This window comes from Bos mutus, chromosome 6 (assembly GCF_027580195.1).
Source record: "Bos mutus isolate GX-2022 chromosome 6, NWIPB_WYAK_1.1, whole genome shotgun sequence".
NCBI lineage: Eukaryota > Metazoa > Chordata > Mammalia > Artiodactyla > Bovidae > Bos > Bos mutus.
The window spans coordinates 56,959,520-56,985,840 of record NC_091622.1 but is presented as its reverse complement, the minus strand read 5'-3'; the positions used below and the strand labels follow the sequence as shown (position 1 = coordinate 56,985,840).

Below are 26,321 nucleotides of genomic sequence, written 5' to 3'. Positions count from 1 at the left end.
TTTCAGAATTTTCCACAGTTTGTGGTGATGCATACAGTCAAAGGCTTTGGCATAGTCAATAAAGCAGAAGTAGATGTTTTTCTGGAACTCTCTTGCTTTTATGATTATCCAACGGATGTTGGCAATTTGATCTCTGGTTCCTCTGCCTTTTCTAAAACCAGCTTGAACATCTGGAGGTTCACAGTTCAATCACTGTTGAAGCCTGGCTTGGAGAATTTTGAGCATTACTTTGCTAGCTTGTGCTGCTATGTAGCTTCAGTCGTGTCTGACTCTGTGCGACCCCATAAATGGCAGCCCACCAGGCTCCACCATCCCTGGGATTCTCCAGGCAAGAACACTGAAGTGGGTTGCCATTTCCTTCTCCAATGCATGAAAGTGAAAAGTGAAAGTGCAGTCACATGTGAGATGAGTGCAATTGTGTGGTAGTTTGAGCATTCTTTGGCATTGCCTTTCTTTGGGATTGGAATGAAAACTGACCTTTTCCAGTCCTATGGCCACTGCTGAGTTTTCCAAATTTGCTGACATATTGAGTGCACCACTTTCACAGCATCATCTTTTAGGATTTGAAATAGCTCAACTGGAATTCCATCACCTCCACTAGCTTTGTTCGTAGTGATGCTTCCTAAGGCCCACTTGACTTCACATTTCAAGAAGTCTGGCTCTAGGTGAGTGATCACACCATCGTGATCATCTGGGTCGTCAAGATCCCTTTTGTACAATTCCTCTGTGTATTCTTACCACCTCTTAATATCTTCTGCTTCTGTTAGGTCCATACCATTTCTGTCCTTTACTGAGCCCATCTTTGCCTGAAATGATCCCTTGGTATCTCTAATTTTCTTGAAGAGATCTCTAGTCTTTCCCATTCTATTGTTCTCCTCTATTTCTTTGCATTGATCACTGAGGAAGGCTTTCTCATCTCTGCTTGCTATTCTTTGTAACTCTGCATTCAAATGGGTATGTCTTTCCTTTACTCCTTTGCTTTTCACATCTCTTCTTTTCACAGCTATTTTTAAGGCCTCCTCAGACAGCTTTTTTGCCTTTCTTTTTCTTGGGATGTCCTAAAGGAAATCAGTCCTAAATATTCATTGGAAGGACTGATGCTGAAGCTGAAGCTCCTGTACTTTGGCCACCTGATGTGGAGAGCCAACTCATTGGAAAAGACCTTGATGCTGGGAAAAACTGAAGGCAGAAAAAGGGGATGACAGAAGATGAGATGGTTGGATGGCATCATCAGCACAGTGGTTACAAGTCTGAGCAAGTGCCAGGAGATGGTGAAGGACAGGGAAGCCTGGCATGCTGCAGTCCATGGGGTGGCAAAGAGTGAGACATGACCGAGCGACTGAACAACAACACCCCTCTCAGAGCACCCCATGATGTGCCCACCCCTTGGGCTCCCCTCAGAGCTCCTCAGCCTTTTCTGTCTTAGAGGCATGGTGGGTGGCTTCCTGGCCTGTGTCCCAGTGTAGACACTGGCAAGCTGACTTTACCCCATGGGGTGAGCTCAGGTTAGATGAACCTTCTGTGTTGTCTGAATGTAAACCTTTGAGATATTCTGGAAGATTTGGGAAGAATCTAGAAGTTGAGCTCCTTGGCTTCTCAAAACACCTGTGTCCTAAACTGAATCCCTTCCCAAGGAGTAGCTATGAGGCTGTAGTTGTTTTCTGTGTTCAGTCTTTTGGTGCCCTTGAAGAGTTGTGTTTGGTCAGAAAGTTCTGTGGCCTTAAGAAATCACTTTAAATAGTAAATCTGAGACAGTTGTGGAGAATGCTAGGAACTTTTACTCTGCAGAGTTCATTTTCCCATTCTAGTTTAAATGGAAACCTGGAATGGCAAATATTTACAGTTTCCGGCATTATTTTTAGTATTTTTGTATCTTTATATTGACGTCACCCCAGTTTCAGTCCTTTGTTCTGGTTGCTACCTGGGGTTCAAGAGTAATTCAGTTTTGTCCTCCCAACCTCCTGCTTGTCAAGAATGTTTATTTCCTTTTTGTCCAGCCAAATTCAGTTTTTCTTTTGAAACCTAATATAAAGTCTTTTTTCTTCTTGGATCCACACTAATTATACTTCCCTTCTCACCTCCTGTGGTATTTATACAAAGAAACTGCGGCTTAAGGAAGGGTTATGCTCCAGACATTCCGTTTTGAGTAATTGGAAAGTACGCTAGAAATTGAAATGCATTTTCCCATTAAAAATAATAATTAGGCTCCCACAAAGGCTATTTAAAAAGTAACAACATAGGACTTAGAGAACTTTATTATTACAGAGAAGGTGAAAAGTAAAGTGGACTGCTGTGTGAACCACTTGGATTCAACATTTTACCATATTCACTTGCTCACCCTATCTGTCCACCCGTCCATCCATCCATTTACCTACTTTTTTTGGCTGAACTCTTGGAAATCAAGTTGTATTCAGTGTTGCATTTCACCTACATCCCTCTGCTATCATTTTGTAGGACTGAGGACTTCCTTCCGCATAACCACAACACCATCATCACAGCTAAGAAAATAATTCAAGTCTGTAATACTGTTTAATCCATTTTCCTGTTGTCCTCAAAATAGCCTTTATTGCTGTTTTAAAATTTTTATTGTTTAGAATCTGGAACCAGACTGCCATCAGGTTTACAAACCTCATTTTGTCCTATTATTTCTAACAAAAGCTCTTTGAAGCCACATTTAGCCAAGTGCTGGGGGAGGCGAGGAGCTTTCCTCGTGAGCTTTCCTGGTATGTTGCATTCTCGGGTGCTCCTCTCCCATGCTTAACGCCTGTCTCTGGATCCTGGGTGCTCCTGCTACCCTGAGCCCTGCATTTTAGCATCCTCCAGGGTGCAGCTGGGGCTTCCCTGGTAGCTCAGATGGTAAAGAATCCACCTGTAATGCAGGAGACCCCGGTTCGATTCCTGGGTCAGGAAGATCCCCTGGAGAAGGGATAGAAGATATTCTCCAAGAAGAGTATCCACTCCAATATTCTTGACTGGAGAATCCCATGGACAGAGGAGCCTGGTGGGCTACAGTCCATGGGGTCACAGAGAGTCAGACATGACTGAGCGACTAAGCATAGCACAGGGTGCAGCTGGTCTCTCACCGGTATGAGCAGAAACCTCAGAGACAGCTGCATTTTTCAAGGGACCTCTTAGCCAAACGCTCATGTCAATCAGGGGTTCACAACCAGACATTGCTGATTTATGCATGTTTTTCTGAGGAAGGCTTTCTGGGCCTCCATCTGTTCCTATAGTGGTTTTTGCTGTCCAGAATCAAGTACAGCAGAAACCAACACAACATTGTAAAGCAATTGTCCTCCAATTAAAAATAAAAAAGTAAAATTGAAAAAGAGAATCTTCCAGTATCAGGATAGCATTTCAGGCAATTCAATAAGGTAAAGGTAACTGTACTTTGTATTGGGAGGGCTTTTGTGTCATGGGTGAGTGATCTCTGAGCAAGTGGGTCCTGTCTGGGTCTCCCCTTCCTGTCTTGTCACAGCTGTGGAGTGGGGGAGGATGGGCTGTAGCAGCTGTCTATCTGGGAGGCGTTTGGAAACTGGTAGCTGCCTGAAGTTTCACTACAAAGTTTAGGACTTATTTATATACTGAAGTTCATTGTTTTCCAATTTCCGTATAAGCTCATTTGTTCTCTTCATACATTTTAAGCTTTTAAGATTTGGGCAAATGTTGTGTCTCAGTCAGTGGTGCTGGGGGTGGGGTGGTATCTCTTAAGAGCTCCATGGCCTTGGTTATCTCTGTAGCCAAAAATAGAAATAATTGGGAATGATTTTATTTTGTAGAATTTGCTTTGCATTCTGCCCTTTCATTGTGTACATAATTGATTTAAACTGTGTTTAAACAATTAGCTTAATAAAGGAGGTTGTTTTTCAGGAGCTAATAGATCTTAGCTCAGCCAGAGCAGGATTGAGAGGCTGTGTGTGAGCTGGCTATGAGCACTATCCTGAGATGAGATCTGCTTGGCTTTTCCTCCAGGCTCTTACTAGTTTCCAACCATGTGACCCCGGGCAAGTGGCAGACCCTCCCCCACCTCCAGCTCCTCTCTCTAATGAATACCCACCTCATAGGACTGTGACCATCAAAAACCCTTGAGCCCTGTGGCCTAAGCCCCTTTGTGAGGTCTCATCAAGTATATTCATATTTGTGCAGCAGACTCGGTGGAGCAGAGGTTGTAAATAGCCTCATATCAGATCAAGTTCTGCTACCAGTGAGTTTGTCGGATTGAGTTTTGCTGTGAAATGAGGTATAAGACTTCTTATTTTTAGAATTTTGGGGATTTTGCCTTGTGGACACAGGAGGGTATGTTTTACCAACCCAGAGGGAATTGTGGATGGAGCTGAAGAAGGCTGAGTATGGAATGTCAAGAACCAAGGACATTGGCATCAGCACATAATATTCCAGTTGACCAAACTGAGGCACAGAGAAGTAATCACAGAGGCAGCCAGGGCAAAGCTGGAGGAAGAAAAACCCCTTTAGAGAAATGCAAATTTTGCCCTCCTAGTCAGTAATGTAGTCCAACAATAGACTTTTGGATCCTGTGATTTGAATGCTTTTGCTGGAAAAAAAAAAAATAGGGTGTGTGAGTGTGTTTAAAAGCAACGTTCCAACCAAGCTGGGTAGGCTATCTATTTTCCAGCCAAGTCCTTTTCTCCCATCAGAGAGTTGTTGGGTAACCCAAGCTTCTGAGAACGTACCCCTTTCCTGATAGAATTGCTATCAGAACCATCAAAATGCTCTTGGCCCTGGCTGGAGTGAAGCTGCTTGGGAGGAGTCATGAGGGCCTCCTTATCTGGAGTCTCAGGTTATCACCGTCTTCCCCATATTTTAGCAACCCTTGAGTTATGTCCACTGGGTTTGAGGAAGGCCATTTCTGTGCCATTGCTTCTCAGCTCCTGTTACCATTGGGGTCAGTTGGAAACTTAAATATTACTTGGAAACTAGGCTAGAAAACTGCTTTTGATTTTGGGGGGTTGACTCTGAGCCCTTTCCTCATACCTCTTCCTCAGTTTCTTGCTTTCGTTTGTGACTTTGTCAACAAGATCTTGGCAAAACTCAATACTAATGTGTCCTCAAAATAAAGTGAATTAAGACAACCTGGCTGGGTCTAGGAAAAACCAAACCCTGGCTTTTGTTGGACATGCCTTACTTGTGATGTTGTGGAAGGGAATCATGTTTATCAGTAAGAGCTGCGACCCTCCCTGTTTCGGTGGCTATTGGTGTGTGTGGAGGTTACTAAAGATACTAAAGGTGAGGTGATGGGCTTGTTTTGAAGAGGCTGAGGGACCTAAGCTTGTGGCCTGCAAAAGATGAGCTGTGATTTGGGAATTGGGTAGGAGCTCAGAGGTGGAGGACAGTTTCAGTTTTATACTTGTTCATCCAGGAAACTGCTCTGAGGTCTGGTAGTAGGCATTTTCAAAACATCCTACTTTCTGCTGTGCTAATTGGAACTCAGTTTTGAGATCTGGGGAGCCTTTGATCTCAGTTGTGAAATTCGAGAGCAAACCAGCATTTAGCATTTTAACAAAGAGTTGGTAAATGATGATCTCAGGTCAGGGAGGAGGAAGCAGCGTCCATGCAGGCAGGATCTAGACTGCCTGGCCTGAATCTAGGAGCTGCCATGTAGTAGCAACGTGACCTTGAGAAGACTGTGTGACCTTTCTGTGCTTCCTTTCCCCATTTGTAGCATGGGGAGAATGCCAGTAGCTGTGTCGGAAGTTTGCTTTGAAGAGTCAGTGCTTAGCTTAGTGGTGGCTTGTAAATGCTCCATAGTGTGATGGTGGTAGTTCTTGTTGGTAGTTAATAGAGGAGTAACAAACCTGTCTGAACTAGACTTCCAGCACTTCTAGAACTCTTACCAACCTCTTCCTTCCTCTGTTTTGCCCTACACTCCCTTCTGACCCTGATCCTTGGTGTCTGATCCCCTTGGGTCTCTTGTTTTTCTTTCCTGCTCCGGTGGCCCTCTCGCATGGGTTAGCCCAGTTGCAGGTTTGGGGTGCCCATCTCAGCTGTGCCCCGAATGCCTTTGCAGTCCTCTCCCATTCCTGCAGACTCTCCACTAAGCCTCACTGTCCCCACAGGCCCCTTATTCTTCCCTGGGGTCTCAACAGATGCCATCTCTTACCTTCAGAGACAGTGGAGGCTCCCAGGCATCTTTTCATTCGTGGACCTTCCGCCCACCCTAAAGGATCACTCATGGACCCCCTGCCTTGGGAGAACGAGGTGTCCTTTTACCTGTTCAAGTTTTTAATCCACCTCCTTCCTTCTTACGGAAATCATCTCCTCCAGTTCCTCAAGGTCATCACTTTACACACTGTCTCAGACTCTCCTTTTTGCTCCTTTTCTGCCTGTAAAGAAACACTCTGCTTTCAGTCATTTTAAAAAAATTCCAGGGAATTCCTTGGCAGTCCAGTGGTTAGGACCCCACGCTTTTACTGCTGGGGACTGGCCCAACCCTAGGTTGGGGAACTTAAGATCCCATGTGCCACACAATGCAGCCGGAAAAAAAAAAAGAATTCAAAAAGGCAAATAAAAATTTCTTCCCCTTATGCTGAAGGTGAACTCCCTTACTCTTAATGCTCATATCGAGCTTCTAGAAAGAGCAAACTGAGCTGTTTCTGCTCCTCAGCCCAGGGAATCTAGTCTTTCCTTCTGGTCTATGAAAAACCGCTCCCTCCAAGGCCACAAAGATCTCCCACGGGATGGTTTTTCTTTCCTTGTTTATTTTATTTATTTTTTCATTTTATGTATGATGTATGTATGTGTTTTAGGATTTTAAGTTTACTTCAAGAGACTATGGAGAAAGAGGTAGCAAAGCACAACAAGGGGATAGTTAAAAAAATATTCCAAGTTGCTCCCTAAGTCAGCAATTGAAGAGTTTCCATGTGTTCTTATGTGGACTTCTACGTGGCCCAATTTGTCTTGAGTTTTTCTCAATTCTTTCAAAAGATTCTTCTTAGGGTGTTTCTTTTTTCTTTTTATTTATTTCTTTTTATTTTTTTTTTTTACTGTGCTAAGAACACTTAAAATGAGAATTATCCTCTTAACAAATTTTTAAGTGCACAATGCAGTATTGTTAACTAAGGGCACAATGCTGTACAGCAAATATCTGAAATTTATTCATCTTGCATAACTGAAACTTCATCCCCATTGAATAGCAGCTACCCATTTCTCCCTGCCCCTGGCTCCTGGAAACCACCATTCTGCTCTCTTTCTGTGAATTTGACTATTTTAGATAATCTCATGGAAGTGGAATCATGCAGTAATTGTCCTTCTGTGACTGGCTTATTTCACTTGGCCTCATGTCTTCTGAGAGTCCCTTGGACAGCAAGGAGATCAAACTAGTCAATCTTAAAGGAAATCAACCCTGAATATTGATTGGAAGGACTGGTGCTGAAGCTGAAGCTCCAATACTTTGGCCACCTGATGAGAAGAACTGACTCATTTGAAAAGACCCTGATGCTGGGAAAGATAGAAGGCAGGAAGAGAAGGGGACAACACAGGATGAGATGGTTGGATGGCATTACTGACTTAGTGGACATGAATTTGAGCAAACTCCAGGAGATGGTGCAGGACAGGGAAGCTTGGTGTGCTGCAGTCTGTGGGGTTGCAAAGAGTTGGACACGAGTTGGTGACTGAAAAACAGCAACAACAATGACAACAATGTCTTCCAGGTCCATTTTTGTTGTCCTTTATGGTGAGATTTCCTCCTTTTTAAAAAAGCTGAATGGGATCTGATTCATGTCACATACATGTCACATTTCTTTATCTGCTCAAAGATCAGAACATTTGTTCCCCTGGCTGCGAAGAGTGTGGCAGTGCAGAAGATCTTATTTCAGTTCTTTTGTATAGACACCCAGAAATGAGGTTGCTGGATCATGTGGTAGTTCTATTCTTGTCTGTTTTTTTTTTTTTAGAAACCTCTATACTATTTTCCATAGTGGCTGCACCATTTTACATTTCCTTCCTGTTTTAGTTGCTCTCTCCTGAAGCATCTCACCTAGCTGACTGCTCATTCTTTCTGGAAACTCCTTCTTCTGTGTTCCAAGCTAGAGTCCTGACTTCTCTTCCTAGTTCCTCATGGAGTAGATCCAGTTGCTCAGTGGGTATTTCCATTTGAAGGTCCCCTGCTTATTTACCTCTATCACTACATGTTCAAAAACATATAGTTCTTCTCCATGCAAGTACATTAGCATATATACTAATCTATGCTGCTGCTGCTAAATCATTTCAGTCGTGTCCGACTCTGTGTGACCCCATAGACGGCAGCCCACCAGGCTCCCCCGTGCCTGGGATTCTCCAGGCAAGAACACTGGAGTGGGTTGCCATTTCCTTCTCCAGTGCATGAAAGTGAAAAGTGAAAGTCAAGTTGCTCAGTCGTGTCCGACTCTTCACGACCCCATGGACTGCAGCCCACCAGGCTCCTCCATCCATGGGATTTTCCAGGGAAGAGTACTAGAGTGGGGTGCCATTGCCTTCTCTGCTAATCTATGCTAGGTACCCTGTAACAGAACACCACACACTGGGTGACTTAAAAAGGAGAAATTCATTGTCTTATTGTTTTGGAGGCTGGAACTCCAAGACGAGTGTCAGCAGGGTTGCTCTTTCTGAGGGCTGTGAGGGTCTGTCTGTTCCATGTTTCTGTTATAGATTCTGGTGGTTTACTGGCAATCTCTGGTGTTCCTTGGCTTCTCCAAAGCATCACTCTAATCTCTATCTTCATGTAATGTTTTTGCCTCCAGATTTTCTTTTTTTTTTTTAAAGGACAACAGCTGCATGGGACTAGGGTCCAACCTAAAGACTTCATTTTAACTTGATTACCTTTGTAAAAAGACCCCGTATCCTAATATGGTCATGTTCTCAGGTACTTGGGGTTAGGACTTCCACATATGTATTGCTGCTGCTGCTGCTGCTGCTGCTGCTAAGTCTCTTCAGTCGTGTCCAACTCTGCGACCCCATGGACTGCAGCCTACCAGGCTCCTCCATCCATGGGATTTTCCAGGCAAGAGTACTGGAGTGGGTTGCCATTGCCTTCTCCACATATGTATTGAGAGTGAGGCAAAATTCAACCCATTGCACCATTCAAACTTGATTTTTTTTTCCAGATATTTTTCATCTCAGTAAATGGCATCAGTGTTCACTGTGTTACTCATGCAGATGCTTGGGCATCATCTTTATCAACTCACTTGCACTTCTGTTAACTTAGGGTCCAGAGCTTACAGAATTTGGAGGCACAATTTTGAAATAGGAACCATAGGATCCAACAGGTTTACAAAGGGATCGGTGATCCATGACTCTCAAATGGCTCACAACCTCTGCTCTATATCTTTTTTTCTTTAAAGTGTCTACCACCTTGGTACATATATAATACATATATAAGAATTTTTACAAATTACAGAAAAGCATAAAAATATAATTAATAATTAACCTATTATTCAATTACCCAGAATCACTTACTGTTTTGGTTATTTCTTCGTGTAGTTTATACCTTCATGTACTTTATTTATTTTTTTTACTAGTTTGATCCTACAGTATGTATGGTTTTTGAATCCATCTTTTAAAATTCATTATTAGACAATAAGTATGTCCCCATATCTTCACAAACTCTTCATGAATAGTTTTAAATGGTGCATATTATTCCATCAAATGGATAGACAATGGTTGACTTAGATATTTTATTATCCCATTGTCAAACATGTGGTTGTTGCTGTTTTTGACTCTTTATAATTAATGTTACAACAAACTTTGCTATTAATTTGGACTCATTTTTTTTCAGAATTCAAATATGAGTCAGCTAAGGATGAAGACAAAAGATGGACATGGTGTTTCTAAGCAGATTATTAGTGTAAATTGAAGAAACAATTAAGCCTACCTAAGTTAACCAGTATCTTAGGCATTAATTGTGAATAGTTACTTTGTGATTTAAAAGTTATTCTTAAATTGCTGAGGTAGATAACAAGGATTCTCCAGTCAACATTTTGCTCTTTAGTGATTCTTTGTAGTCTATAACAGGGCTGTAGAATATAACTTCTTGTTGTTCACTGGTTCAGTCGCCTCTGACTCTTTGCGACCCCATAAACTGCAGCAGGCCAGGCTTCCCTATCTGTCACCATCTCCTGGAGTTTGCTTGAACTTACATCCATTGAGTCAGTGATGCCATCTAATCGTCTCATCCTCTGTCACCGCTTTCTCCTCTTGCCCTCAATCTTTCCCAGCATCAGGGTCCTTCCATTGAGTCAGCTCTTCACATCAGGTGGCCAAAGGATTGGAGCTTCAGCTTCAGCATCAGTCCTTCCAGTGAATATTCAGGGTTGATTTCCTTTAGGATTGACTGGTTTGATCTCCTTGCTGTCCAAGGGACTCAAAGAATTTTCTCCAGCACCACACTTCAAAAGCATCAATTCTTCAGTGCTCAGCCTTCTTTATGGTCCAACTCTCACATCCATACATGACTACTGGAAAGACCATAGCTTTGACTGTATGTACCTTTGTTGGCAAAGTGATGTCTCTGGTTTTTAATAGGCTGTCTAGGTTTGTCATAGCTTTTCTTCCAAGAAGCAAGCGTCTTTGAATTTTGTGGCTGCAGTCACCATATGCAGTGATTTTGGAGCCCAAGAAAATAAAATCTGCTACTGTTCCCACTTTTTCCCCACTTTTTGTCATGGAGCGATGGGAATGGATGCCATGATCTTAGTTTTTTGAATGTTGAGCTTTCAGCCAGCTTTTCACTCTCCTCTTTTACCTTTATCAGGAGGCTCTTGGGATGACGGAAATGTTCTTTATCTGACCTCTCTAATATGGACCAGTTAGCCACATATGACTGTTGAGCACTTGAAATGTGGTTAGTCCACCTAAGGAACTGAATTTTAAATTTTATCTATTTTTAATTGACTTAAATTTAAATTGCTGTTTGTGGTTAGTGATTACTGTATTGGATAGTGCAGTTCTATCAAGATAATAACTAAACTCTTCTATGTGCTGTGCTTAGTTGTTCAGTCATGTCTGACTCTCTGCAACTCCATGGAATGTAGCCCACCAGGCTCCTCTGTCCATGGGGATTCTCTAGGCAAGAATACTGGAGTGGGTTGCCATGCCCTCCTCCAGGGGATCTTCCCAACCCAGGGGTCGAACCCAGGTTTTCTGCATTGCAAGCGGATTCTTTACCAACTGAGCATAGGGAAGCCCAAGAATAAACACTTTTATAGTGCTTATCTTTTCCTAAATACTCTAAGTGCTTTACACATTAATGTGGGTAATCCTTACAGTGAATTTAACAAATAGTCTTCCAGTTACTTTGCTATATAAAAAATTGCCACAAAACTTAGTGGCTTAAAACAATGACTGCCAAAGAATTTGGGGCCACGTTTTGAAACCATTGTAGAGAGGTACAATCATTTTGATTCCATTTTACAGATGAGAAAATTGAGCACAGAGCAGTTAAAAAACTTATTCAAGGTGACATGCCTAGTTAGTGGCCAAGCAATTATTTATGCTAGGCAGTCTGACCTTTTAGCTACAGTGCATCTCTGTAATTCATGTTTCACTAATTTAGAGTCGTATCTTCCTCGGCTTTTTCCATGGTGTGGTAATTATGAGATTAAATGACTGACACCTGTCTGTAAATCACAAACTGTGAATTCATAGTATTTTCAAGGGTTTCCTAGAGGTCAAGTTAATGATGAATACACATTCTTAACCACCTGATTCGGGAGGAGCCGCCTGGCTTCAAGTCTGAGCCCCCTGCTTTCATTCCTGTTTCTGCTGCTTCCTAAACAGAATTTATCGCTTCCAGCTTGAAACTGACCATGATTCTGAGTAAAACTCTTTCAGTCTTAACATGTTGCCTGCTTTAGCTATTCCTGTCGCATGGAATATGTTTTTAAAAAGGAATTAATAAATAAAATGCTTAGAATTACTAAGGGAGTTAAATATTTCTGGTTTTACTGAAATTAAGTCTTGATGTTAAACCCTAATTTGGATGATATGTTTGCATATATTTAGGGAAGTGTGTGTGTGTACTCTTTTTTATTCATTCATCCATTTAATTATATTCTTGGGAGAGAAATCAGAATAAATATGTAGCTTATCCCCAGATTCTAGAGGTTTCATGATAATATAAAACCTGAGAAACCAGCAGTTTCCTTTCATGGGCAGAGATAATGGTTATTTCCATCTGAAAGTGAGGGAGCCCTTTGTCCTGTGGTCTCTGTTTGATATTGTTTGCTGCAGTGATGAAATGTGGTCATTTCACACCTGGTATTTGTCCTCATGTGATCATTTTTTCCCCACCAAAATACTCTCGAGAGAGTTTGTAGTTAAATGCATCTAGATTCCCAGTTTCTGGGTTTCTTAAGCAATATGTGTAAATCTCTGTGATGCAGAAAACCTCATTGTATCACTTCAGAATCTGAGTACCCCAAATAACGAGACTTCATTTCAGTCAAACCCCACATTTTCCTTTAGTCTTCATCCTTCCTGACCCCCTCCTTTGTGTGATAACTCCCTTTTCATCTTGTGTGTGTGAATTGATACTTTGCTGATTTTCCACACAGTTGGCTCTTTCTCCGTTATCTTAACTGGTAGAATCTTATATTGTATGAGCTGGGATGTTTCTCCCTCTCACTCCTTCATGGAGGTGACTCAGTTCCCTGTATATCCTGGCACACTCGTGGGCCCAGATATCCTGCTGCTTCTGGTGTAAGTCCATGTGGAACTTTGACGTGTCCAGAAGCAAATGGCTCCTTCTCCCCCGTAGATGCCCCCTTCCCAGCTGCACTGTTTCTGAAGTCATAAAATAGGTGCCCACTGTTCCTATTTCTTTTAGTGCCCCGTGCATACCTTCTCCCAGTCTCTCATGCCTGCCCAGGTGTTTAGTGCCCGTTTCCAGTGCTACCCTACAGGCTCCAAGTTGGCACTGGGCATGCTGTCTTGTTTTCCACTCTCTGTCCAGCTCCCAGCTGGTGCTTTTCATACAACAGTCATGCCGTAAATGATAATTTGGGTTGGTGAGCAAATACGCAAATGCGCGTGCTTCCATTTTTATATGTGTGCCCCTAGGCCAAAACCTGATGCGTCCTGGATTTGTCTCTCTTTTTTCATGCACTAGATCAGTCAGTTTACTAAATCTTTCTGGGACATATGCTCCATGAGGACAAGGGTCTTTGTTTTGCTCAGTGGTAAGTTACAAATGCCTAAAACGATGCCTGCCATGTAGTTGAGCATTTGCTTTGCTGTAGAAATGGTTCTAGATGTTTTATGTGTGTTCATTTATTTCATCTTCATAACAAGCCTTGAGGGGTGGGTTGGGTACTGTTAGTATGTCTGTTCATCAGAAGCCAAGGCATGGAGATTAAGTCATTGTCCAGAGTCACACAGCTGCAAAGTGGTGGAGCTGGGACTTGACCCCAAGTCTCCTGAGTCTGTGCTTTTAACCGCTAAGGACTCTGCTATGATACCACCTAGTGATGGTGTGTGTACTCTATGTGCACCCTTTGCTGAAACTGTGCATTCACTCCACGATGTATAGATAATCTCACAGATGAAGAAGCAGAGGCTAGCTTGGAGAGCTTTAAAAAAAAAATTACCCCAAGGGGGCCCAGGTTATGAGTAGCAGGGTCAGGATAGGAACTCAAGCCCACGTGCCTGTCCTGCCGGACCCGCCAGCCTCTGCCTGACCTGTGGTTTTGGAAACAGGCTCACATTTAACAGGGACATTTCCCAAGGTTGTCAGATGTTCCTTGTCTCCAGTAGACATCTGATGCGGCTGTGTATGTTTCTTCCTCAGATCATAGTGGCAGCCACCCGTTACCCTCCAAAACCGAGACGACGCCCTCACCCACGAACAACAATGGGAATGGACACCCGGAATACATCGCATATGCCCTTGTCCCTGTGTTCTTTGTCATGGGTCTCTTTGGCGTCCTCATTTGCCACCTGCTTAAGAAGAAAGGCTATCGATGTACAACAGAAGCTGAGCAAGACGTTGAAGGAGAAAAGGTTGAAAAGATAGGTAAAAATCTGGATTATTTTTTTTTGTGGGCATGTGAGTGCAGACAATTTTTTAATAAGAAATGAGTCATGTATGTTTTCTGTCTCTGTAAAGCAAATGATCCATCTTTTTTTCATCAAAATATATTTGATGTAATAACATCATGTAAATTTAAAGTGTGCAACACGTTATTCTGGTGCATTTATATATTGTAATATGATTGCCCTTGTAGTGATGTTTAATACCTCTATCACGTAATTGTCAGTTGTTTTTAGGGTAGGAATCATTCAGTTCTAGTCTCTCTGTAAATTTGATAAGTATAGTACACAAAAGGCAGAGGAACAAGTGATCAAATTGCCAACATCTGTTGGATTATAACAAAAGAGAATTCCAGAAAAACATCTATTTCTTCTCATTGACTACTGATCAGTGGATCTTCTTTATCCATTCATTCTTTGATGGACATTAGGATATTTCCATATCTTGGCTAGTTTGAATAATTCTGCAGTAAACATGCTGCTGCTGCTAAGTTACTTCAGTAGTGTCCGACTCTGTGCCACCCCATAGACAGCAGCCCACCAGGCTTCCCCGTCACTGGGATTCTCCAGGCAAGAACACTGGGGTGGGTTGCCTTTTCCTTCTCCAATGCATGAAAGTGAAAAGTGAAAGTGAAGTCGCTCAGAAGTGTCTGACTCTAGCGACCCCATGGACTGCAGCCTACCAGGCTCTCCGGTCCATGGGATTTTCTAGGCAAAAGTACTGGAGTGGGGTGTGCATATATCTTTCCACTTTGACTTCTTGTTTTCATTTCCTTTGGGTATATACCCAGAAATGGAATTGCTGGATCATATGATAGATCTATTTTTAATTTTTTGAGGAACATCCATATTGTTTTCCATAGAAGCAGTTCCAATTTAAATTTCCACCAACTGTGCACAAGGGTTCCCTTTTCTCTACACTCTCACCAGCACTTTTACAAAATGATCCATCTTAAAGGCAGATGCTATGGTATAGCATCATTGTAAATATTATAGGAACCACACCTAGAGTTAGAAACTTTGCTTTCATTTATTAAATAACTATGAAGTAATTTACTCTTATTGACTTTGTGGCCTTGGGCAATTAATATGCTGTAAATCACTGCTATGTTTAATTTAACTTTAATTTTATTAATTTAATTAAAATTTTAATTTAAATGAGGACAATAATCTTTACCTTGTAAGAGTATTGTGAAATTAGAGAGAAGATACATTTGGTGTTTGTCACAAATGGCACTCAGTATATATTAACCCTTGGGCTTCCCTGGCTCAGACGGTAAAGAATCCACCTGCGGTACTGGTAGACACAGGAGACTGGGACTGGATCCCTGGGTTGGGAAGATCCCCTGGAGAAGGGCGTGGCTACACACTCCAATATTCTTGCCTGGGAAATCCTGTGGACAGAGGAGCCTGTTGCGCTACAGTCCATAGGATCACAAAGAGTCAGACACGACTAAGCAACTAACACTTTCACTTTTTTCATATAGTAACCCTTACTGTTGCTGTTGAATTAGATTCTAATAAGAACAATAGGAAAACTGAATAGGTCTCACCATTTTTGTGCTGCTACTTTTGCTAGGGGAGTTAATCTTTAAAAATTGATTCGGTTGTGCAAAAGTAATTGTGGTTTTGCATTGTTGAACTTTGCCATTTGATATTAGAATACTTTCTTCAACATCATTTTAATGTGTATGCTTTGTATTTTTTGCTAATGAATTATTACTTGCTGCTTATTTTATATGTATTTTAGACTATGGAAATTATGTTAGACAGAAAATTTTCTTATTTGAGTTCAAAATGGGTCAGAAAGCAGCAGAGACAACTTGTAACATCAACAACGCATTTGGCCTGGGAACTGCTAATGAACGTACGGTGCAGTGGTGGTTCAAGAAATTTTGCAAAGGAGACGAGAGCCTTGAAGATGAAGAGCGCAGTGGCCAGCCATCTGAAGTTGACAGCAACCAGTTGAGAAGATCTTTGAAGCTGATTCTCTTACAACTACAGGAGAAGTTGCTGAAGAACTCAATGTTGACCATTCTATGTCGTTTGGTATTTTGAAGCAAATTGGAAAGGTGAAAAAGCTTGATAAGGGGGAGGCCTCATGCTCTGACTGCAAATTAAAAAAAAACCTGTCATTTTGAAGTGTCGTCCTCTCTTATTCTATGCAACAACGACAAACCATTTCTCGATCAGATTGTGACATACGATGAAAAGTGGATTTTATACAACAACCAGAGACAACCAGCTCAGTGTTTGAATGGAGAAGACGCTCCAAAGCACTTCCCAAAGCCAAACTCACACCAAAAAAAGGTTGTGGTCACTGTCTGGTGGTCTTCTGTCTGTCTGATCCACTATAGCTTTCTGAATCCCAGAAAAACTATTACATCTGAGAAGTATTCTCAGAAAATTGATGAGATGCATTGAAAACTGATACGTGCAGCTGACATTGGTCAACAAAAAAGATGCAACAACACCCGATTGCATGTTGCACAACCAGCACTTCAAAAGTTGAACAAATTGGGCTATAAAGTTTTGTCTCATCTGCCATACTGCCGAGTAGCCAACTAACTACTGCTTCTTCTAGCATCTTGACAACTTTTTGCAGGGAAAATGAAAATGCTTTCACAACCAACAGGAGTTAGAAAATGCTTTCCAAGAGTTCATCAAATCCTGAAGCACGGATTTTTATGGTACAAGAATAAACAAGCTTATTTCTCTTTGGCAAAAATATTTTGAGTGTAATGGCTCCTATTTTGACTACTAAAGGTGTGTTTGAGCCTAGTTATAATGATTTAAAATCAGGGTCCAAAACTGTAATTACTATTGCACCAACCTAATATGAGGTTGGAGTTTATGTTTATTAAGTAAATGGTTGTGTGAACAGTGCAATGAAAAAATGACAAGAGCTGGTACCTTTGGATTGACCTCAGAGTGTCTCAGCATTTCCTCCTCACATGGAGTTTCTGGATTGTATTTGAAAACCCTGAGAGGTGAAGCCCTGTTTTCACCACAAATGTACTTTTCAACCATCCTTTTGGGCCTTGGGGAATAGTTGGTAACTCTGCTTATCCTTTTCAGACCTCAAAGGGCAGTTTTTGCAGAAATGTGACATTTGGGGTAGGTCACCCTTCAAGTGGGATCACGGGCAGAGTTGGGGAGCTTCTTCATTCCTTGCCAGCTTGCTGGCCTGTTGGTTTTTCCCACCCCCACTGACCTTTGAGGCAGGGAGTGAGCACAGTTGCACGATGAGTCATGTGTGAGTTTATGAGCAAACCGAGGCTGAATGTTTGTCAACAGAAAGCGGGACCTTTCTCTCTCATCCTCTGCAGACGCTGTGTAGGTTGGCTTAGTGGTCAGCATGTGCACTGTCTAACTGGACGTGCGTGTTCATGGGGAGGGAGTGGCTTGGGTGGAGAAGACACTTTTCCAGATTACATGGGTAATATACCACACCATGATTTCTAGGTCAACCCTCCTTTTTCTTTCTTGTGTTATGGAAGTGAATGATAAGGAATCAGTTTTAGACTGAAGGTTTGACTTTTTTTTTTCCTAAAGACTATCCCATGTACAGAGTCTCTCAAAGTAAACTGAGTTTGTAGGTAATTAACCATGGCCAACATTTAGATCATTTGGAAGTATATTTCAAAGTCTTGTGAAGAGAGAGATGAATAATTACCCAATTTAAGAAATAAATTAATACTCTGTATATGGTATATCTACAATGAAAATAAAATCCAAGAAGTTTTTATTTTAGTTATCTTTATTCTTTCCATTTCCCCTTTGAGTTTAACAAAATGATGAGAGAGGAGTAATAGTTGTAAGGACTGATAAAGACATCTTGGAAATTAAGCCTGTGTCTGGACTTGAGAAGATATTGATGGGCAGTTTGCACCTGTTCTGCTGAGAAAGTCGCTGTGTGTTTTCAGTCACGTGTGCTAAGAGTGTGCTAAGAGAAAGGTAGGTTAAAAGAAAGCAGAGCTCTTAGCACCATGGGTCATCAGCTGAGCTTTCTGGAGACTGTTCAGAGAAGTCTTAGGCTCTGAGACTGTGTGTCTCTGACCTGATGCGGGTGAGCAATTGTAACCTGTCCTCCCCTCCCCTTTCTCTTTCAGAGTTGAACGACAGTGTAAATGAAAACAGTGACACCGTTGGGCAGATTGTCCAATACATCATGAAAAACGAAGGTATGGCTGTTTTAGTGCCCAGAACAATTCATTATTCACATGTTTTATTAAAAACCTGCTTCAGAGAGTTTGTATGGATTCTCCTGTCAATGTTTCTGAAGTTATTGGTAGCACCTTCCACCTAAGCTCACAAATAGCCCAGCTTCCAGCATTATCTTATCCGGAGAGTTTCACAGAAGTGAGTTTTCTAAGAGTCAGTGGGTCTGAGTGTTGCCAAGTCAGCCCTGGAGGCTTACCTTTTAATCCTGGCATCGCCTTGATTTGGAGGAAAGTCATAGTACCTCATGAGCCTCAGTTTCTTCCTCTAAAATAATATTTACCTCATGGTATTATTGTGACATATTACACAGAAGCTGCTTGGTATAATAAGCACTCAAATATTATCTATTCCTTTTTTTCTGCTTTTAAAAATACTGTGGTAAAATACACTAAACATAGAATTTGTTGTTACACCCATTTTAAAATGTACAATTCATTGGCATTAAGTACATTTACAATGGAGAAGGAAATGGTAACCTACTCCAGTATTCTTGCCTGGGAAATCCCATGGACAGAGGAGCCTGGCAGGCTACAGTCCACAGGGCCGCAAAGAGTCGGACACGACTGAGCACACACACACTCACACACACATGTTCACAATAGTGTACAAAGATCACCAGTATCTAGTTCCAGAATCTTGTCGTCATCCCAAACTCTGTATGCACTGAGCAGTCACTCCCCATTCTCCACCCTCTTCCCCTCCAGCCTCTGGCAACCCTTCCTCTGCTTTCTGCCTCTATGAGTTCACCTATTCTATGATATGTTCTTAAGTGTTAAAGCTTTTAAAAGGTCTAGGCTTTTCTGGTGGCTCAGTTAGTAAAGAATCCGCCTGTGATACAGGAGACCCAGGTTCAGTCCCTGGGTGGGGAAGATCCCCTGGAGGAGGAAATGGCAAGCCACTCCAGTATTCTTGCCTGGGACATCCCATGGACAGAGGAGCCTGTTGGGCTCAGTCCAAAGGGTCACAAAGTTGGACACGACTTAGCGACTAAACCACTACCACTAAGCTTTAATGACTTTAAGCGTTTTTTTCCGTTCTGAAATGTGTCCTAAACCCCTGTCTTCTTAAATTAGTTTAACCCTGATTAGATAAATCAGGGTCATTTTTCTGAAACACTGGTGATTGTCTCCACAAGATACCACACCCCAAGTGACTTTTGAGGCGTGTGGCACTCCTGCCCACATACCTGTGAACTAAAAATGCCACCTCTCATATCAGTAAACAAAGAAAGTCATAGCCATCAAGCCGTCCATTACATGCCACAGTGGTGAACCCTGAGGCAACCCAAGAGGGAGAGAATGCCTGCCATCCAGCAGCCATCAGACTACAGCCTCTCCCTGACTATGAGTCCTGAGGAAACTCAGGCTGTGAAAACACTGGATGCTGGCCCCAGATAGCTGAGGTGCACATCAAAGGAATGATTTCAGTGAGCCCAGACTCTTACATCTTCCCATACATGGAAAAGCGCTGAATTCCTTGACTTGGGATGTCTGGTTTTCTTTTATTAACAGTAACAGTGACGTTCTGACTACCTGATCTTTATTGCAAAAATTCTTGTACATCTTGGCTCCCTCCTTTGTCTTTCCATAGCAGTCTCTCAGAGTTATCTGAGAGTCTTGCCTCCTGAGCTTAAGTCCCCAGATTTGTCTACTGAATAAAACATAACTTTCAACTTTTAGGTTGTGCATAACTTTTAGGTCACAGTTTTTTCAGCCAACATATCCAATAGCCCTATGCTTTGAATTCTCATGGGAATGTAAAACAAAATGTTTTCCTTGGGCGCTCTCTGGGCCCTGGTAAACACTGTCTCAAGCTGCATGCACTGACGCAGCTGAGCCCTTTGTCTGAAAGTTGAAATCCCTCCATGCTGCTCAGTAAATACCTGCCTTCTGTTCCAAGCCCCTCCCTGGGATCCTGTGTCCCCATAGCCTCACTATTAACCACAGCACCTGCCTGGCCCAGGCTGCAGTCAGTGCTTCTGACCTAGAGAAGCAGCAACTTCATATGGTTCAGCATACTTTTCCTTTTTCTTTAGAGTGGACTTTACATATTGGCATTGATCTAGGTGCTTCATGTGCATAATATCATTTAATCCTCACAGTATTCTTCTGGAGTTGATATTATTATACCCACTTTACAGATGAAGAAAGGAAGACTCCAAGTGGTTGGTCACGTGGTTAGGGAGTAGTGCCGCCCTGCATGGGACTCTTGCATCTATTCAGCATTGCCTTGCCTCTCTTCTAGTTTGTCGCTTTCAGTTTCTCCAGGATTGAAAACCAGATGATCTAACTTAATAGGATGATGTTTAAAATAACAAAAAAGACAGTAATCAATTGGATTCAATATCTGTTTTATAAAACAGATAAAACAGATCTTGTGGCTCAGCTGGTAAAGAATCCGCCTGCAATGCAGGAGACCTGGGTTTGATCCCTGGGTTGGGAAGATCCCCTGGAGAAGGGAAAGGCTACCCACTCCAGTATTCTAGTCTAGAGGATTCCATGAACTGTATAGTGCATGGGGTCGCAGAGTCGGACATGACTGAGCGACTTTCACTTTCACTTTTTTTCACTTTTCCTTCAGGGAGCAGTAGTTGGTGATGCTATTCTTGAGGACTCAGTGGTGCATATTTCTTTTGCATAAAGAAGTGGATTTTAATTTGCATAAGAAGTACAGAAATTTGTTCTTGGCGTAAAAGCTCCAGCCATTACAGAAGTGCACCGAGTAAGGTGTGGATGGCCCTTCATTTCTCCTGGGTCTTGCACAGTCGAAACTGCCTTCATGTACATGTATATGTATGGTTGAGTCCCTTTCCTGTCTGCGTGAAACCATCACGATTTGGTTAAAGAGCTATTCTCCAATACAGCCTCCCCGGTGGCTCAGATGGTAAAGAATCCGCCTGCGATGCAGGACACCTGGGTTCTATCCCTGGGTCAGAAAGATCCCCTGGAGAAGGAAATGACAACCCATTCCAGTATTCTTGCCTGGAGCATTCCATGTACAGAGGAGCCTGGTGCGCTACATTCCATGAGGTCGCAGAGTCAGACAAGACTGAGTGATTATCACTCCCTCCAATACAAAATAAAAAGTTGGGGGGAAAAAAAAAGAGAAAGAAACTGCCTTCATGGCTTTTGGAAGCTTGGAGACCTGTGGGACCTGGGCTTCTGAGAGCTGAAGCAGCTGCTGAGTGAGTGAGTGCTGTATGAGGGGTTACTGAGAGGTGAGTGGTGTGAAGTGTCAGCTGTGAACACTTTGTTGGGGGCTAAAGTTCTCTTGTATAACTTCATATTTGGCACTGAATGCTTGCTAACTGCCAGGCCTGTTCTAAGGGTTTTCTGGGAGCCCTATGATTCTGATATATCATTTCCAATTTATTGTTGAGAAACCGAGGTCTACAGCACATAACTGACTTGTCAGTGTCACCCTGCTGCAAGTAGCAGAGTTGAGATTTGAACTCTAGCCTCTGACATCAGAGTCCATACCTGTGTACTGTCACTGCTTCTTCCTGGTGTCAGGAAAGATGAACGATAAACTTCCTCCTTTCAAAGAGATAACATATACAGCTGGGGCATTTTATAGAACTCTAAATATTAGTGCATTAAATTATCCAAACTACCTTATGAAGTCAGCCGTGTTACCACCCCATTTTGCAGATGAGGAAACAGGGGCCCAGAGGGTAAGAAAGTCACCTAAGGGTCATCAAGCTGGCCTGTGGCAGGATGGTGCCAGCAGTGGGCTCTTTTCTCCTATTACAGCCGAGGTGAAACCTGTGGGCCCCTGAAGGAAACAGACTATATAATTTCCTCACTCCCACACTCACAGACTCTAGGACTCCTCTTTTCTTTTTTAATTATGTCCTTTTCCTTTTGGAAAGTAGCTTTTTAGTTTCTGCTGCCTTGATTACCAGTGGAGTAATCAAAGCACTGATTTCATTCTTTCTCCTCCGCTCCCCAGTTCTTTGCCTTCTGTCTTTCTTATTCTTCACTCTTCTCCCTGTAAGGGCCTTCGTCTGTCACCTCTGATTTCTCCTGTGACCTCATCCTTAGGTGGCCTTGGTTCTCCTTGGCCACCAGGAGACATCTGATTTCCCTGGGTCCTCACACACAGTGACCTCTCTAGCTTCCAGCCCGTGCCAAAACCACAGCTGGAGGATTAAATAGGTACCTGGGGCTCTTAACAGTTTATAACCTAGTTTTATTAGTTTGCCTTGGAGACTTAAATTCTCTGTAGAACAGAATGTATTTTTCTTTTTTTTGTCATTAACAGACTCTGAACTTAATATCCATTTAGATCTCCATGTTGAGGTTAATTAACTTTATATTTTTAAAAAATAGTACACTATAACATAATTTTTCTTTAAACATTGAAGAAAAAAGTGAATAAAATTGAGTACAAACCATTACCCTTTTCTCATGTTTATTTAGGTTTTCTTTGCCTATTTTACATATTTTAAAACACTTTCAGTCCTGATATATGACTCATCTTCTGCTTTGCATTTTTAATTTGGCTAAGGGGGTAATACTTCACCAGTACTTATGGTGACATTCTTATTTATGGTTTAAACCTATCATGTCTTGGATGTTGCAAATCACATTTCGTTTAGACAAATATCTCTTGTAGGATGAATTTATTGGCTAAGCTGCACACTGATTATTTTCCCACTAGTCTGTAATCCTTTCTAAATAGAGCAGGACTGAAGAGCATTTGGGTGATCACTGCGGAAGTTTGGAAAGTACCTGCAACTCTCCAGCTGGGCTTCTCTGCCAGGGCCAGACACTGTCTGAAAATAGCAGCACCTGTCAGTATTGTGATTACTGTCCAAGCACCCCGGATTATGGTTATTTACATTGGGCAGAAGAGAGGGGTCCCTTGGTGAAATTCTTATCTTGGCACTCAATTTGTGTGATGGCTAAAAGGGTTTCTTCATAAACTACCATCATTACTGAGTAGATCCCTGAAACTTGCCATAATAATTATGCAAACATCCTGTGAACTGTTAAACCATCATCATTTGGGTGGAGACTCAGAAGGAGTAGGGAGGAGTTGGTTGGGGTGAAATGCACCCACCCTAGAGTCAGATAGACCAGGTTTTTGTATCTAGGTCTGTTTCTAGCTGTGGGATTCTGGACAGTCAGTACAGTCTTTAGGCCTCAGTGTCTATCTGTAAAATGGGGATGATAATTCTGCCTGCTATTAGAGTGAATCCGACACGGAAGGTCTACAAAGCTTTTTGACAGTGGCTGGCACATACCAGGATCTTGCCTTGAATGTAAGGGAAAACTTTAAAGAGAATAATGGTGGGAGAGAAAACAGGGCTGATTTTGACTACTCTATGCATATTATCAGGCAGAAGTTCAGGAAAGAAGAGAGGAAGCAGTATTTGGAAATGACTGCTCACTAGAAAATTTTCCCTGTTCTTGACAGGTTTTGCTTGCCCTGTAACTGACTCCTCCCATCCTTTGGACACCCATGAAAGGAAGTATAGTTGGACAGAATGTTGACAAGTTTAGGGGAGGGGACTTCCCTGGTGGTCCAGTGGTCAAGAATTAGCCTTGCAATGGGGAGGATACAGGTTCGATCCCTGATCAGGGAGCTAAGATCCTTCATGCTGCGGAGCAAACAAGCCCCTCTGCCACAACTACTGAGCCTGTGCAACATAAAGAAAGATTCCCACAAGATGCAACAAAGATCCTGGTGCAGCCAAATAAATAAATTTTTTTTTAAAAAGTGTAGGGAAAACTGTCTCTTGGAGCTTATTGGAGTTATGAGTAATCACAAAGAGATGTATATTTAATAGAACTTAATTGGGTTTTGCTCTTTTATAGTAATTTTATAACCAAATTAAAGCATGTGTTTATGTGCTAATGGTGGTGTTACGTTAGGGTTTTCTCATCACAGGAAACCAAAAAGGTTCCCAAGGGATAGTTCACTGAGATTTACTCCCTGGTATAGACTGGGTGAAAGCCTAGAGACAAGGGTCTACATGAGTGCGTGTGTGCATGTGTTGGTCCTACATGAGTATGCATGTTATTTGCATAAAAACTTGAGCCTACTCTTAAATCATTGCTCACAGCAAACAAAAGGGTTGTTTACTATTGTTTCTAAGAAATAAGGTTGAAGTACAGGGATACATGAATATATGAGATACAACACAAGCCTAAAAAAAAGTAATGCTTTTAATATATTTTAATTATCTTCCTGGGAGCATTTTATAATTTGATGTTTCTAACAGAGGTCATCATTTTGCAGGTGATTAATTTTCTCAGGTAACTATATAAACTTTTTGAAAAGCTCATCTTTATAAGTGAATGCTATTAGTGTTATCTTTGTTTCCATTTCTTTCTTTGGTTGTTATTTCCCCCCCTTTTTGTTAATAGTTTTGAAGTTTAGTAAAAGATAGCATAATATAACGGAGAAGGCAATGGCACCCCACTCCAGTACTCTTGCCTGGAAAATCCCATGGACGGAGGAGCCTGGTGGGCTACAGTTCATGGGGTCGCACAGAGTCGGACATGACTGAAGCAACTTAGCAGCAGCAGCAGCAGCAGCATAATATAAATGTCAGCTGGCAAATTATTGTGTGTTCCCTAAACACTTTATCTGAAAGAAAATGTTTTTTGGAATTCTTAGTATTAGTTCAAGGGAAATAATTAAATTATATTTAAATTTGACTTAGAGGTTAACATGCCTTTTTTTGTCCTGTGGGAGAAGGCACTACTGATCCATTTCAGTGCTTTTTTTTGTAATGATGAGTCTTTTTATATCAAAACTTATATTTGGAAATGTATTTGTGCATTTTCACAGATAGTCATGAAAGGCAAAGAAATTATTTCTTTTTGAAAATGATGGTGTGTTCCATTAGTATTTCTTCAAAAATTCTATGCATTTGCAAGGGTTGTGAAGGGGATAATATTGGATTGTGGGGGCAAAAAATCCCTTACTATTTTATATGTAAAACACAGATATGCATATAATACATAAACAATTGTTTATCTTCAGTATTATAGTTTTATGGGAGGATGAATTAGGAAAAAACGTCGAAAAAAAAAAGCTTCTGGGTGGAGCAGTCATGAAAAAAAGTTGCAGAACACTAGATCCATCTTTAGCTGTTGACTTAAAAGCAGCAGTGTTGAAACTGGAGTTAATTTTCCTTCTCTTGGAATTTCGAGATTGTTGAATATTAAATGTTGGTGTTAGCTCACATGGTAAATAGTGACTTTTTAAAAACTTGTTTTATGTCTAGAGAACTTGTTGTGGTTAGTATTGAGAACAGCACTTTAAAAATCAATGGAGAGGTTCCCCTGGTGGCTCAGTGTTAAAGAGTCTGCCTGCCAATGCAGGAGACATGGGTTTGATCCCTGATCCGGGAAGATCCCACATGCCATGGAGCAGCTAAGCCGGTGTGGCACAACTACAAGCCTGTGCACTAGAGACTGGGAGCTACAACTACTGGAGCCCATGTGCCTGGAGCCTGTGCTGCACAAGAGAACCCACTGCGGCGAGAAGCCCGTGCACTGCAACTAGAGAGTGGCCCCTGCTTGCCACAACTAGAGAAAAAGCCCAGGGAGCAACGAAGACCCAGCATAGCCAAAAATAAATAAACATTTTAAAAAAATCAATGGAAAGGGGTCAGGAGTCAGTCACAACATCTGGCCTTGCCAGGAGATACCCAAGAGGAACTTGACCATTCAGTTCCATCTTTTATTCTTAAGACTTGACACCCTACAAAAAATGAAGTAACATGTGTGTCTGTGTACGGTGGCGGGGTAGGCGCCCAGGAAGCTGAGATTCAGTTTGCTTTAGTTGACAGCCTAGGTTCCACCTACAAATTTGGATTTTTTTTTTAAAATTAACATTAGAAGTCTAATTTAACTCAGTCCATATTAGATAACTGATGTGTGTAACCAGTGAACTTCCTATGTAAGCCCTAGTGATAAAGGACCTGCCTCCCAATGCAGGAGATATAAGAAACCTGGGGTTCAGTCCTGGGTCAGGAAGATTCCCTGGAGGAGGGCACAACACCTCCCTAGTATTATTGCCTGGATAATCCCCACAGACAGAGGAGCCTGGCAGACTACAGT

General features: G+C 41.9%; 1 protein-coding gene across 5 annotated transcripts in view; it reads left to right on the top strand.

Moving 5' to 3' along the window:
- Positions 1-26,321, top strand: part of RELL1 (RELT like 1) — a 79,529-nt gene that overhangs the window by 26,183 nt on the left and 27,025 nt on the right. For 4 of the 5 annotated variants that reach the window (XR_011464505.1, XR_011464506.1, XM_005899274.3 and 1 more), the window contains exons 2-3: positions 13,778-14,002; positions 18,132-18,203. Coding sequence is in view for 2 of the 5 variants with exons in the window: in XM_005899274.3 (XP_005899336.1) it covers positions 13,778-14,002; positions 18,132-18,203 (297 nt within the window). In the remaining 3 variants the exon portion in view is untranslated. Of the gene's footprint in view, positions 1-13,052; positions 13,170-13,777; positions 14,003-18,131; positions 18,204-26,321 lie in introns of those variants that run through there. The other variant, XR_011464507.1, reaches the window with a different exon arrangement.